The sequence below is a fragment of the Oncorhynchus mykiss genome, chromosome 21, assembly GCF_013265735.2.
Source record: "Oncorhynchus mykiss isolate Arlee chromosome 21, USDA_OmykA_1.1, whole genome shotgun sequence".
Taxonomy (NCBI): Eukaryota; Metazoa; Chordata; class Actinopteri; order Salmoniformes; family Salmonidae; genus Oncorhynchus; species Oncorhynchus mykiss.
In genome coordinates, this window is record NC_048585.1 from 64,864,297 (window position 1) to 64,878,611 (window position 14,315).

At 51.2% G+C, this 14,315-nt stretch overlaps 1 protein-coding gene across 2 annotated transcripts in view; it reads left to right on the forward strand.

Annotated features, from left to right (window-relative positions):
- Window positions 1–14,315, forward strand: part of LOC110498323 (F-box/WD repeat-containing protein 7) — a 59,489-nt gene that overhangs the window by 9,087 nt on the left and 36,087 nt on the right. For both annotated transcript variants that reach the window (XM_036958444.1, XM_036958445.1), the window contains 4 exons: window positions 1,055–1,137; window positions 4,949–5,090; window positions 8,162–8,296; window positions 13,069–13,192. In XM_036958444.1, coding sequence (XP_036814339.1) covers window positions 1,055–1,137; window positions 4,949–5,090; window positions 8,162–8,296; window positions 13,069–13,192 — 484 coding nt within the window. The remainder of the gene's footprint in view (window positions 1–1,054; window positions 1,138–4,948; window positions 5,091–8,161; window positions 8,297–13,068; window positions 13,193–14,315) is intronic.

Sequence of the window (14,315 nt, forward strand, 5' to 3'; positions counted from 1 at the left end):
AGTGTTTATTATAGTGAGGTGAAATGTTTATTATAGTGTTTATTATAGTGAGGTGAAATGTTTATTATAATGAGGTGGAATGTTTATTATAGTGAGGTGGAATGTTTATTATAGTGAGGTGGAATGTTTATTATAGTGAGGTGGAATGTTTATTATAGTGAGGTGAAATGGTTATTATAGTGAGGTGATGATATTTTGTTGTCATGACGTTTCCGTCTTTGAAGTCCCTTCATAACAAACTCTGACCATTAATGTTTGAACATTTTAAACCATCTATAAACCATTTAAAACTATTTATAATCCATGTAAAACCATCTATAGGCCATCTATAGCTTGTGTAGAATGTACGTTGATTAGGCTACACACACACACACACACACACACACAGAGAGAGCAGCCTTCATATTAAGTGTAACTCATCAGTGCCTGGTATTTCCAGGGCTCTTGGAAACAGACCGCATGGTTGGATTATGTTTGGATTTGTTAGGGTTGTTTTTTTGTGTGTGTGTGTCTATAGGCCGTATGCTGGAAATGGGTGTGTGTGCGCTGGTTCCTGGTTTTACTGTCAATATAGAAAACAGTGGCTTAACATCTACTCCTCTCCCTCTGTTATCCTTCCATCTCCCTCTGTCATCCTTCCACCTCTCTCCATCCACCCGTCTCTCTCTCTCACATTCCTTCATCTCTCTCTCTCTCACACATTCCTCCATCTCTCTCTCTCTCCATCCACCCGTCTCTCTCTCTCACATTCCTTCATCTCTCTCTCTCACACATTCCTCCATTTCTCTCTCTCTCTCTCTCTCTCACATTCCTTCATCTCTCTCTCTCTCCGTCCACCCATCTCTCTCTCACACATTCCTCCATCTCTTTCTCTCTCTCTCTCTCTCTCTCTCTCTCTCTCACACACACACATTCCTCCATCTCTTTCTCTCTCTCTTTCTCTCACACAAATTCCTCAATCTCTCTCCATCCACCCATCTCTCTCTCTCTCTCTCTCACACATTCCTTTATCTATCTCTCTCTCTCTCTCCATCCACCCATCTCTCTCTCTCAGATGAAGAGGAAGTTGGACCATGGACCAGACATCAGGCCTTTCCCTTCAGGCAAGAAACACTGCAAAGGTTCCAACTACCTCAGGTAATACAGACACACACACACACACACACACACACACTCAGGTAATACAGACACACACACACACACACTCTCAGGTAATACAGACACACACACACACACACTCTCAGGTAATACAGACACACACACACACACACTCTCAGGTAATACAGACACACACACACACACACACACACACACTCTCAGGTAATACAGACACACACACACACTCTCAGGTAATACAGACACACACACACACTCCCAGGTAATACAGACACACACACTCTCTCTCAGGTAATACAGACACACACACACACACACTCTCTCAGGTAATACAGACACACTCTCAGGTAATACAGACCTAGGTAACACACACACACAGACTCAGGTAACACACACCTAGGTAACACACACACACACACAGACTCAGGTAACACACACTTAGGTAACACACACACACACACTCTCAGGTAACACACACCTAGGTAATACAGACACGCACACTCTCAGGTAACACACACACACACTCAGGTAATACAGACACACACACACACACACACTCAGGTAACACACACCTAGGTAATACAGACACACACACACACCTAGGTAACACACACACACACACACACAGACTCAGGTAAAACACACCTAGGTAACACACACACAGACTCTCAGGTAAAACACACCTAGGTAACACACACACACACTCTCAGGTAAAACACACCTAGGTAACACACACACACACAGACTCAGGTAAAACACACCTAGGTAACACACACACACACAGACTCAGGTAACACACACACACAGACTCAGGTAAAACACACCTAGGTAACACACACACACAGACTCAGGTAAAACACACCTAGGTAACACACACACACAGACTCAGGTAACACACACACACAGACTCAGGTAAAACACACCTAGGTAACACACACACACAGACTCAGGTAAAACACACCTAGGTAACACACACACACAGACTCAGGTAACACACACACACACAGACTCAGGTAACGCACACCTAGGTAACACACACACACACACACAGACTCAGGTAACGCACACCTAGGTAACACACACACACACACACAGACTCAGGTAACACACACCTAGGTAACACACACACACACAGACTCAGGTAACACACACCTAGGTAACACACACACACACAGACTCAGGTAACACACACCTAGGTAACACACACACACACACACACACAGACTCAGGTAACACACACCTAGGTAACACACAGACTCCGGTAACACACACCTAGGTAACACACACACACACTCTCAGACCATGGACCAGACATCAGTTACTGTGGGTCCAGACCATGGACCAGACATCAGTTACTGTGGGTCCAGACCATGGACCAGACATCATTTACTGTGAGTCCAGACCATGGACCAGACATCAGTTACTGTGGGTCCAGACCATGGACCAGACATCAGTTACTGTGGGTCCAGACCATGGACCAGACATCATTTACTGTGAGTCCAGACCATGGACCAGACATCAGTTACTGTGGGTCCAGACCGTGGACCAGACATCAGTTACTGTGGGTCCAGACCATGGACCAGACATCAGTTACTGTGAGTCCAGACCATGAACCAGACATCAGTTACCGTGGGTCCAGACCATGGACCAGACATCATTTACTGTGAGTCCAGACCATGGACCAGACATCAGTTACTGTGGGTCCAGACCATGGACCAGACATCAGTTACTGTGGGTCCAGACCATGGACCAGACATCAGTTACTGTGGGTCCAGACCATGGACCAGACATCAGTTACTGTGGGTCCAGACCATGGACCAGACATCAGTTACTGTGGGTCCAGACCATGGACCAGGCATCAGTTACTGTGGGTCCAGACCATGGACCAGACATCAGTTACTGTGGGTCCAGACCATGGACCAGACATCAGTTACTGTGGGTCCAGACCATGGACCAGACATCAGTTACTGTGGGTCCAGACCATGGACCAGACATCAGTTACTGTGGCTCCAGACCATGGACCAGACATCGGTTACTGTGGGTCCAGACCATGGACCAGACATCAGTTACTGTGGGTCCAGACCATGGACCAGACATCAGTTACTGTGGGTCCAGACCATGGACCAGACGTCAGTTACTGTGGGTCCAGACCATGGACCAGACGTCAGTTACTGTGGGTCCAGACCATGGACCAGACATCAGTTACTGTGGGTCCAGACCATGGACCAGACATCAGTTACTGTGGGTCCAGACCATGGACCAGACATCAGTTACTGTGGGTCCAGACCATGGACCAGACATCAGTTACTGTGGGTCCAGACCATGGACCAGACATCAGTTACTGTGGGTCCAGACCATGGACCAGACATCAGTTACTGTGGGTCCAGACCATGGACCAGACATCAGTTACTGTGGGTCCAGACCATGGACCAGACATCAGTTACTGTGGGTCCAGACCGTGGACCAGACATCAGTTACTGTGGGTCCAGACCGTGGACCAGACATCAGTTACTGTGGGTCCAGACCGTGGACCAGACATCAGTTACTGTGGGTCCAGACCGTGGACCAGACATCAGTTACTGTGGGTCCAGACCGTGGACCAGACATCAGTTACTGTGGGTCCAGACCGTGGACCAGACATCAGTTACTGTGGGTCCAGACCGTGGACCAGACATCAGTTACTGTGGGTCCAGACCGTGGACCAGACATCAGTTACTGTGGGTCCAGACCGTGGACCAGACATCAGTTACTGTGGGTCCAGACCGTGGACCAGACATCAGTTACTGTGGGTCCAGACCGTGGACCAGACATCAGTTACTGTGGGTCCAGACCGTGGACCAGACATCAGTTACTGTGGGTCCAGACCGTGGACCAGACATCAGTTACTGTGGGTCCAGACCGTGGACCAGACATCAGTTACTGTGGGTCCAGACCGTGGACCAGACATCAGTTACTGTGGGTCCAGACCGTGGACCAGACATCAGTTACTGTGGGTCCAGACCGTGGACCAGACATCAGTTACTGTGGGTCCAGACCGTGGACCAGACATCAGTTACTGTGGGTCCAGACCGTGGACCAGACATCAGTTACTGTGGGTCCAGACCGTGGACCAGACATCAGTTACTGTGGGTCCAGACCGTGGACCAGACATCAGTTACTGTGGGTCCAGAACGTGGACCAGACATCAGTTACTGTGGGTCCAGAACGTGGACCAGACATCAGTTACTGTGGGTCCAGACCGTGGACCAGACATCAGTTACTGTGGGTCCAGACCATGGACCAGACATCAGTTACTGTGGGTCCAGACCATGGACCAGACATCAGTTACTGTGGGTCCAGACCATGGACCAGACATCAGTTACTGTGGGTCCAGACCATGGACCAGACATCAGTTACTGTGGGTCCAGACCATGGACCAGACATCAGTTACTGTGGGTCCAGACCATGGACCAGACATCAGTTACTGTGGGTCCAGACCATGGACCAGACATCAGTTACTGTGGGTCCAGACCATGGACCAGACATCAGTTACTGTGGGTCCAGACCATGGACCAGACATCAGTTACTGTGGGTCCAGACCATGGACCAGACATCAGTTACTGTGGGTCCAGACAATGGACCAGACATCAGTTACTGTGGGTCCAGACCGTGGACCAGACATCAGTTACTGTGGGGAGCAGAACGTCTCTCTCTCTATCTCTACTGTGGGGTAACACTGAGCTTAACTAATTACTAATATTTTTCCCTCTCTTTCCTTTCTCCTTTTCAAATCTCCTTTTCTCTCCCTCTTTCCTTTCTCCTTTTCTCTCTCTCCGTCTGTCCGTCTGTCTAGTCCCTCCAGTTTCGTTCCATTCCAGACCACGCCCACTACCTTTGGGGACCTGCGAGCAGCCAATGGGCATTCAGCTCAGCGGAGACGTGTGACTTCAGGTCCGCCCCCCTCTGGCCTGCAGGACTGGCTGCACACCTTCCAGGTGAGAGAGACACCTAAAACACAGCCCCTCCCCTCTCTCCCACAGCCCCTCCCCTCTCTCCCCAGCCCATCTCTCCCCAGCCCATCTCTCCCCAGCCCCTCTCTCTCCCAGCCCCCCTCTCTCTCGTAAACAGACTGCTTGGTGTGTCTCCCTAACAGCCCCTAACTACAGCCAGAAAGTCCTGGGAGCCGAGAGCGCTTTACACACACAGAGAGGCATTCTGAGTAGTATAATGGGATAGAGTGATGTTACCTGGTACAGACAGCTGGCAGGTCTCCTCCATAGAAGACGTGATCCAGGTGTTACCTGGTACAGACAGCTGGCAGGTCTACTCCATAGAAGACGTGATCCAGGTGTTACCTGGTACAGACAGCTGGCAGGTCTACTCCATAGAAGACGTGATCCAGGTGTTACCTGGTACAGACAGCTGGCAGGTCTCCTCCATAGAAGACGTGATCCAGGTGCTACCTGGTACAGATAGCTGGCAGGTCTCCTCCATAGAAGACGTGATCCTGGTGTTACCTGGTACAGATAGCTGGCAGGTCTCCTCCATAGAAGACGTGATCCAGGTGTTACCTGGTACAGACAGCTGGCAGGTCTCCTCCATAGAAGACGTGATCCAGGTGTTACCTGGTACAGACAGCTGGCAGGTCTCCTCCATAGAAGACGTGATCCAGGTGTTACCTGGTACAGACAGCTGGCAGGTCTCCTCCATAGAAGATGTGATCCAGGTGTTACCTGGTACAGACAGCTGGCAGGTCTCCTCCATAGAAGACGTGATCCTGGTGTTACCTGGTACAGACAGCTGGCAGGTCTCCTCCATAGAAGACGTGATCCAGGTGTTACCTGGTACAGACAGCTGGCAGGTCTCCTCCATAGAAGACGTGATCCAGGTGTTACCTGGTACAGACAGCTGGCATGTCTCCTCCATAGAAGACGTGATCCAGGTGCTACCTGGTACAGATAGCTGGCAGGTCTCCTCCATAGAAGACGTGATCCAGGTGTTACCTGGTACAGACAGCTGGCAGGTCTCCTCCATAGAAGACCAGGTGATCCAGGTGCTACCTGGTACAGATAGCTGGCAGGTCTCCTCCATAGAAGACGTGATCCAGGTGTTACCTGGTACAGACAGCTGGCAGGTCTCCTCCATAGAAGATGTGATCCAGGTGTTACCTGGTACAGACAGCTGGCAGGTCTCTTCCATAGAAGACGTGATCCTGGTGTTACCTGGTACAGATAGCTGGCAGGTCTCCTCCATAGAAGACGTGATCCAGGTGTTACCTGGTACAGACAGCTGGCAGGTCTCCTCCATAGAAGACGTGATCCAGGTGTTACCTGGTACAGACAGCTGGCAGGTCTCCTCCATAGAAGACGTGATCCAGGTGTTACCTGGTACAGACAGCTGGCAGGTCTCCTCCATAGAAGACGTGATCCAGGTGTTACCTGGTACAGACAGCTGGCAGGTCTCCTCCATAGAAGACGTGATCCTGGTGTTACCTGGTACAGACAGCTGGCAGGTCTCCTCCATAGAAGACGTGATCCAGGTGCTACCTGGTACAGACAGCTGGCAGGTCTCCTCCATAGAAGACGTGATCCAGGTGCTACCTGGTACAGACAGCTGGCAGGTCTCCTCCATAGAAGATGTGATCCAGGTGTTACCTGGTACAGACAGCTGGCAGGTCTCCTCCATAGAAGACGTGATCCTAGTGTTACCTGGTACAGATAGCTGGCAGGTCTCCTCCATAGAAGACGTGATCCGGGTGTTACCTGGTACAGACAGCTGGCAGGTCTCCTCCATAGAAGACGTGATCCAGGTGCTACCTGGTAACGACAGCTGGCAGGTCTCCTCCATAGAAGACGTGATCCAGGTGCTACCTGGTACAGACAGCTGGCAGGTCTCCTCCATAGAAGACGTGATCCGGGTGTTACCTGGTACAGACAGCTGGCAGGTCTCCTCCATAGAAGACGTGATCCAGGTGCTACCTGGTACAGACAGCTGGCAGGTCTCCTCCATAGAAGACGTGATCCAGGTGCTACCTGGTACAGACAGCTGGCAGGTCTCCTCCATAGAAGACGTGATCCAGGTGCTACCTGGTACAGATAGCTGGCAGGTCTCTTCCATAGAAGACGTGATCCAGACGATCTTTCATTATATTAATAACTGTTTGTTTGTGTGTATTGTATCAAATATTTATGTATTGGTCTCTTCTCCCATCTCTCTCTCTCTGCTCCCCCCTCTCTCTGCTCCCTCTCTCTGCTCCCCCCTCTCTGCTCCCCCCTCTCTGCTCCCCCCTCTCTGCTCCCTCTCTCTGCTCCCTCTCTCTGCTCCCTCTCTCTGCTCCCTCTCTCTGCTCCCCCCTCTCTCTGCTCCCCCCTCTCTGCTCCCTCTCTATCCTCCCTCTCTCTCTCTGCTCCCCCCTCTCTCTGCTCCCTCTCTCTGCTCCCCCTCTCTCTGCTCCCCCCTCTCTCTGCTCTCTCTCTCTGCTCTCTCTCTCTGCTCCCTCTCTCTGCTCCCTCTCTATCCTCCCTCTCTCTCTCTGCTCCCCCCTCTCTCTGCTCCCCCTCTCTCTGCTCCCCCTCTCTCTGCTCCCCCCTCTCTCTGCTCTCTCTCTCTGCTCTCTCTCTCTGCTCCCTCTCTCTGCTCCCTCTCTCTGCTCCCTCTCTATCCTCCCTCTCTCTCGACTCCCTCTCTCTCTGCTCCCTCTCTATCCTCCCTCTCTCTCGACTCCCTCTCTCTCTGCTCCCTCTCTCCCCTCTCTCTCGACTCCCTCTCTCTCTGCTCCCTCTCTCCCCTCTCTCTGCTCCCTCTCTATCCTCCCTCTCTCTCGACTCCCTCTCTCTCTGCTCCCTCTCCCCTCTTTCCCCTCTCTCTCTGCTCCCTCTCTCCCCTCTCTCTCTGTGTCCTCTCTTCCCCTCCCTCTCTCCCTCTGTTTTCTACCCTCTCTCTCTCTCTCTGTGTCCTCTCTTTCCCTCCCTCTCTCCCTCTGTTTTCTACCCTTTCTCTCCTCTCCCGTCTTTTCCTTTCTCCTCTCCCTCGCTCCCTCTACCTTCCTCCCACCCTCTTCCTTTAGGCGTGGAGTGGTCCTGAGCGTCTATTGGCTCTGGATGAGTTGATTGACACCTGTGAGTCCAATCAGGTGAAGCACATGATGCAGGTTATTGAGCCTCAGTTCCAACGAGACTTCATCTCCCTGCTGCCCAAAGAGGTGAGGACACACGCTCACACACACACACACACACACGCTCACACACACACACGCTCACACACACACAGGACGGGCACACACACACACAGGACGGACACACACACACACAGGACGGACACACACACACAGGACGGGCACACACACACACAGGACGGACACACACACACACAGAGGACGGAGGCACACGGACGCACGCTCACACACAGGACGCACGCATGCTCTCTCACACACACACACACACACACACACACACACACACACACACACACACACACACACACACGCTCACACACACACACGCTCACACACACACAGGACGGGCACACACACAGGACGGACACACACACACACAGGACGGGCACACACACACACAGGACGGACACACACACACAGGACGGGCACACACACACACAGGACGGACACACACACACACAGAGGACGGAGGCACACGGACGCACGCTCACACACAGGACGCACGCATGCTCTCTCACACACACACACACACACACACATAAACACAAACAATGTCTACACTGTATTTCTGATCAATTTTATGTTATTTTAATGGACACATTTTTTTGTGCTTTTCTTTCAAAAACAAGGACATTTCTAAGTGACCCCAAACTTTTGAACAGTAGTGTGTATGTGATTGTTGTTAAATGGTGATAGGTCAGTGATATGACTGTGTGTCTCCTGTAGTTGGCCCTGTATGTCTCCTATGGTTGGCCCTGTATGTCTCCTGTAGTTGGCCCTGTCTGTTTCCTGTAGTTGGCCCTGTATGTCTCCTGTAGTTGGCCCTGTCTGTTTCCTGTAGTTGGCCCTGTATGTCTCCTGTAGTTGGCCCTGTCTGTCTCCTGTAGTTGGCCCTGTCTGTTTCCTGTAGTTGGCCCTGTATGTCTCCTGTAGTTGGCCCTGTCTGTTTCCTGTAGTTGGCCCTGTCTGTTTCCTGTAGTTGGCCCTGTATGTCTCCTGTAGTTGGCCCTGTCTGTTTCCTGTAGTTGGCCCTGTATGTCTCCTGTAGTTGGCCCTGTCTGTTTCCTGTAGTTGGCCCTGTATGTCTCCTGTAGTTGGCCCTGTCTGCTTCCTGTAGTTGGCCCTGTGTGTCTCCTGTAGTTGGCCCTGTGTGCCCTGATGTTGATATGACTGTGTGTCTCCTGTAGTTGGCCCTGTATGTCTCCTATGGTTGGCCCTGTATGTCTCCTGTAGTTGGCCCTGTCTGTTTCCTGTAGTTGGCCCTGTATGTCTCCTGTAGTTGGCCCTGTCTGTTTCCTGTAGTTGGCCCTGTCTGTTTCCTGTAGTTGGCCCTGTATGTCTCCTGTAGTTGGCCCTGTATGTCTCCTGTAGTTGGCCCTGTGTGTCTCCTGTAGTTGGCCCTGTGTGTCTCCTGTAGTTGGCCCTGTGTGTCTCCTGTAGTTGGCCCTGTCTGTTTCCTGTAGTTGGCCCTGTATGTCTCCTGTAGTTGGCCCTGTATGTCTCCTGTAGTTGGCCCTGTCTGTTTCCTGTAGTTGGCCCTGTGCGTCTCCTGTAGTTGGCCCTGTGTGTCCTGATGTTGATATGACTGTGTGTCTCCTGTAGTTGGCCCTGGGTGTCTCCTGTAGTTGGCCCAGTGTGTCTCCTGTAGTTGGCCCTGTGTGTCTCCTGTAGTTGGCCCTGTCTGTTTCCTGTAGTTGGCCCTGTCTGTTTCCTGTAGTTGGCCCTGTATGTCTCCTGTAGTTGGCCCTGTATGTCTCCTGTAGTTGGCCCTGTCTGTTTCCTGTAGTTGGCCCTGTGTGTCTCCTGTAGTTGGCCCTGTGTGTCCTGATGTTGAAATGACTGTGTGTCTCCTGTAGTTGGCCCTGGGTGTCTCCTGTAGTTGGCCCTGTGTGTCTCCTGTAGTTGGCCCTGTGTGTCTCCTGTAGTTGGCCCTGTCTGTTTCCTGTAGTTGGCCCTGTGTGTCTCCTGTAGTTGGCCCTGTGTCTCCTGACGTTGATATGACTGTGTGTCTCCTGTAGTTGGCCCTGTATGTCCTGACGTTGATATGACTGTGTGTCTCCTGTAGTTGGCCCTGTGTGTCTCCTGTAGTTGGCCCTGTATGTCCTGACGTTGATATGACTGTGTGTCTCCTGTAGTTGGCCCTGTGTGTTTCCTGTAGTTGGCCCTGTGTCTCCTGACGTTGATATGACTGTGTGTCTCCTGTAGTTGGCCCTGTATGTCCTGACGTTGATATGACTGTGTGTCTCCTGTAGTTGGCCCTGTGTCTCCTGACGTTGATATGACTGTGTGTCTCCTGTAGTTGGCCCTGTATGTCCTGACGTTGATATGACTGTGTGTCTCCTGTAGTTGGCCCTGTGTGTCTCCTGTAGTTGGCCCTGTATGTCTCCTGTAGTTGATATGACTGTGTGTCTCCTGTAGTTGGCCCTGTGTGTCTCCTGTAGTTGGCCCTGTATGTCTCCTGACGTTGATATGACTGTGTGTCTCCTGTAGTTGGCCCTGTGTGTCTCCTGTAGTTGGCCCTGTATGTCTCCTGACGTTGATATGACTGTGTGTCTCCTGTAGTTGGCCCTGTGTCTCCTGACGTTGATATGACTGTGTGTCTCCTGTAGTTGGCCCTGTGTCTCCTGACGTTGATATGACTGTGTGTCTCCTGTAGTTGGCCCTGTGTGTCTCCTGACGTTGATATGACTGTGTGTCTCCTGTAGTTGGCCCTGTATGTCTCCTGACGTTGATATGACTGTGTGTCTCCTGTAGTTGGCCCTGTATGTCTCCTGACGTTGATATGACTGTGTGTCTCCTGTAGTTGGCCCTGTGTGTCTCCTGTAGTTGGCCCTGTATGTCTCCTGGCGTTGATATGACTGTGTGTCTCCTGTAGTTGGCCCTGTGTCTCCTGACGTTGATATGACTGTGTGTCTCCTGTAGTTGGCCCTGTGTGTCTCCTGTAGTTGGCCCTGTATGTCCTGACATTGATATGACTGTGTGTCTCCTGTAGTTGGCCCTGTGTGTCTCCTGTAGTTGGCCCTTTTGTCTCCTGACGTTGATATGACTGTGTGTCTCCTGACGTTGATATGACTGTGTGTCTCCTGTAGTTGGCCCTGTATGTCTCCTGTAGTTGATATGACTGTGTGTCTCCTGTAGTTGGCCCTGTGTGTCTCCTGTAGTTGGCCCTGTATGTCTCCTGACGTTAATATGACTGTGTGTCTCCTGTAGTTGGCCCTGTGTCTCCTGATGTTGATATGACTGTGTGTCTCCTGTAGTTGGCCCTGTGTCTCCTGACGTTGATATGACTGTGTGTCTCCTGTAGTTGGCCCTGTATGTCCTGACGTTGATATGACTGTGTGTCTCCTGTAGTTGGCCCTGTGTGTCTCCTGTAGTTGGCCCTGTCTGTTTCCTGTAGTTGGCCCTGTGTGTCTCCTGTAGTTGGCCCTGTGTCTCCTGACGTTGATATGACTGTGTGTCTCCTGTAGTTGGCCCTGTATGTCCTGACGTTGATATGACTGTGTGTCTCCTGTAGTTGGCCCTGTGTGTCTCCTGTAGTTGGCCCTGTATGTCTCCTGTAGTTGATATGACTGTGTGTCTCCTGTAGTTGGCCCTGTGTGTCTCCTGTAGTTGGCCCTGTATGTCTCCTGACGTTGATATGACTGTGTGTCTCCTGTAGTTGGCCCTGTGTGTCTCCTGTAGTTGGCCCTGTATGTCTCCTGACGTTGATATGACTGTGTGTCTCCTGTAGTTGGCCCTGTGTCTCCTGACGTTGATACGACTGTGTGTCTCCTGTAGTTGGCCCTGTGTCTCCTGACGTTGATATGACTGTGTGTCTCCTGTAGTTGGCCCTGTGTGTCTCCTGACGTTGATATGACTGTGTGTCTCCTGTAGTTGGCCCTGTATGTCTCCTGACGTTGATATGACTGTGTGTCTCCTGTAGTTGGCCCTGTATGTCTCCTGACGTTGATTTGACTGTGTGTCTCCTGTAGTTGGCCCTGTGTGTCTCCTGTAGTTGGCCCTGTATGTCTCCTGGCGTTGATATGACTGTGTGTCTCCTGTAGTTGGCCCTGTGTCTCCTGACGTTGATATGACTGTGTGTCTCCTGTAGTTGGCCCTGTGTGTCTCCTGTAGTTGGCCCTGTATGTCCTGACGTTGATATGACTGTGTGTCTCCTGTAGTTGGCCCTGTGTGTCTCCTGTAGTTGGCCCTTTTGTCTCCTGACGTTGATATGACTGTGTGTCTCCTGACGTTGATATGACTGTGTGTCTCCTGTAGTTGGCCCTGTGTGTCTCCTGTAGTTGGCCCTGTATGTCTCCTGACGTTAATATGACTGTGTGTCTCCTGTAGTTGGCCCTGTGTCTCCTGATGTTGATATGACTGTGTGTCTCCTGTAGTTGGCCCTGTGTCTCCTGACGTTGATATGACTGTGTGTCTCCTGTAGTTGGCCCTGTATGTCCTGACGTTGATATGACTGTGTGTCTCCTGTAGTTGGCCCTGTGTGTCTCCTGTAGTTGGCCCTGTATGTCTCCTGACGTTAATATGACTGTGTGTCTCCTGTAGTTGGCCCTGTGTCTCCTGATGTTGATATGACTGTGTGTCTCCTGTAGTTGGCCCTGTGTCTCCTGACGTTGATATGACTGTGTGTCTCCTGTAGTTGGCCCTGTATGTCCTGACGTTGATATGACTGTGTGTCTCCTGTAGTTGGCCCTGTGTGTCTCCTGTAGTTGGCCCTGTCTGTTTCCTGTAGTTGGCCCTGTGTGTCTCCTGTAGTTGGCCCTGTGTCTCCTGACGTTGATATGACTGTGTGTCTCCTGTAGTTGGCCCTGTATGTCCTGACGTTCCTGGAGCCCAGAGATCTGATGCATGCTGCTCAGACCTGTTCCTATTGGAGGATACTGGCTGAGGATAACCTGCTGTGGAGGGAGAAGTGTAGAGAGGAGGGTATGTACCACACACACACACACACACACACACACAGAGCGAGGAGGAGGGTACAACACACACACACACAGAGAGGAGGAGGAGGGTACCACACACACACACACACCCACACACACACACACACACACACACACGGAGGAGGAGGAGGGTACAACACACACACACACATGGAGGAGAAGGAGGAGGAGGGTACAACACGCACACACACACACACACACACACACACACACACACACAGCTGAGGGTACAACACACACACACACAGCTGAGGGTACAACACACACACACACACACACACACAGCTGAGGGTACAACACACACACACACACAGCTGAGGGTACAACACACACAGTCTAGGGTGCCTCAGATACCGATCTGTTAGCCTGCCCAATCAGCCCACTGATGTTGTTTTAGCTGATCAGTCTAGGGTGCCTCAGATACCGATCTGTTAGCCTGCCGTGTTAAATCAGCCCACTGATGTTGTTTTAGCTGATCAGTCTAGGGTGCCTCAGATACCGATCTGTTAGCCTGCCGTGTTAAATCAGCCCACTGATGTTGTTGTAGCTGATCAGTCTAGGGTGCCTCAGATACCGATCTGTTAGCCTGCCGTGTTAAATCAGCCTACTGATGTTGTTTTAGCTGATCAGTCTAGGGTGCCTCAGATACCGATCTGTTAGCCTGCCGTGTTAAATCAGCCCACTGATGTTGTTTTAGCTGATCAGTCTAGGGTGCCTCAGATACCGATCTGTTAGCCTGCCTTGTTAAATCAGCCCACTGATGTTGTTGTAGCTGATCAGTCTAGGGTGCCTCAGATACCGATCTGTTAGCCTGCCGTGTTAAATCAGCCCACTGATGTTGTTTACGTGGAAGCATCACTCCAGCAGGTCACGTCTGTATGGAAGGGAATACATGGAAGGACATCTCGTAGGCACTGCTGTTTTAGTTTGACAATATAAATGAACATCTATTCAGTGGAAGTGGGTCCAACGTAACGTCATGATTTGTGATCACGAATGAAACAGCTTCTTTTTTTGTGTGTCGTTTTCCATGATGGGGGGGGGTATTTTGTTCAGCTGTCTGGACGACTCTCTAAATAACTCAACCAAATTCAAAACAACTGAAT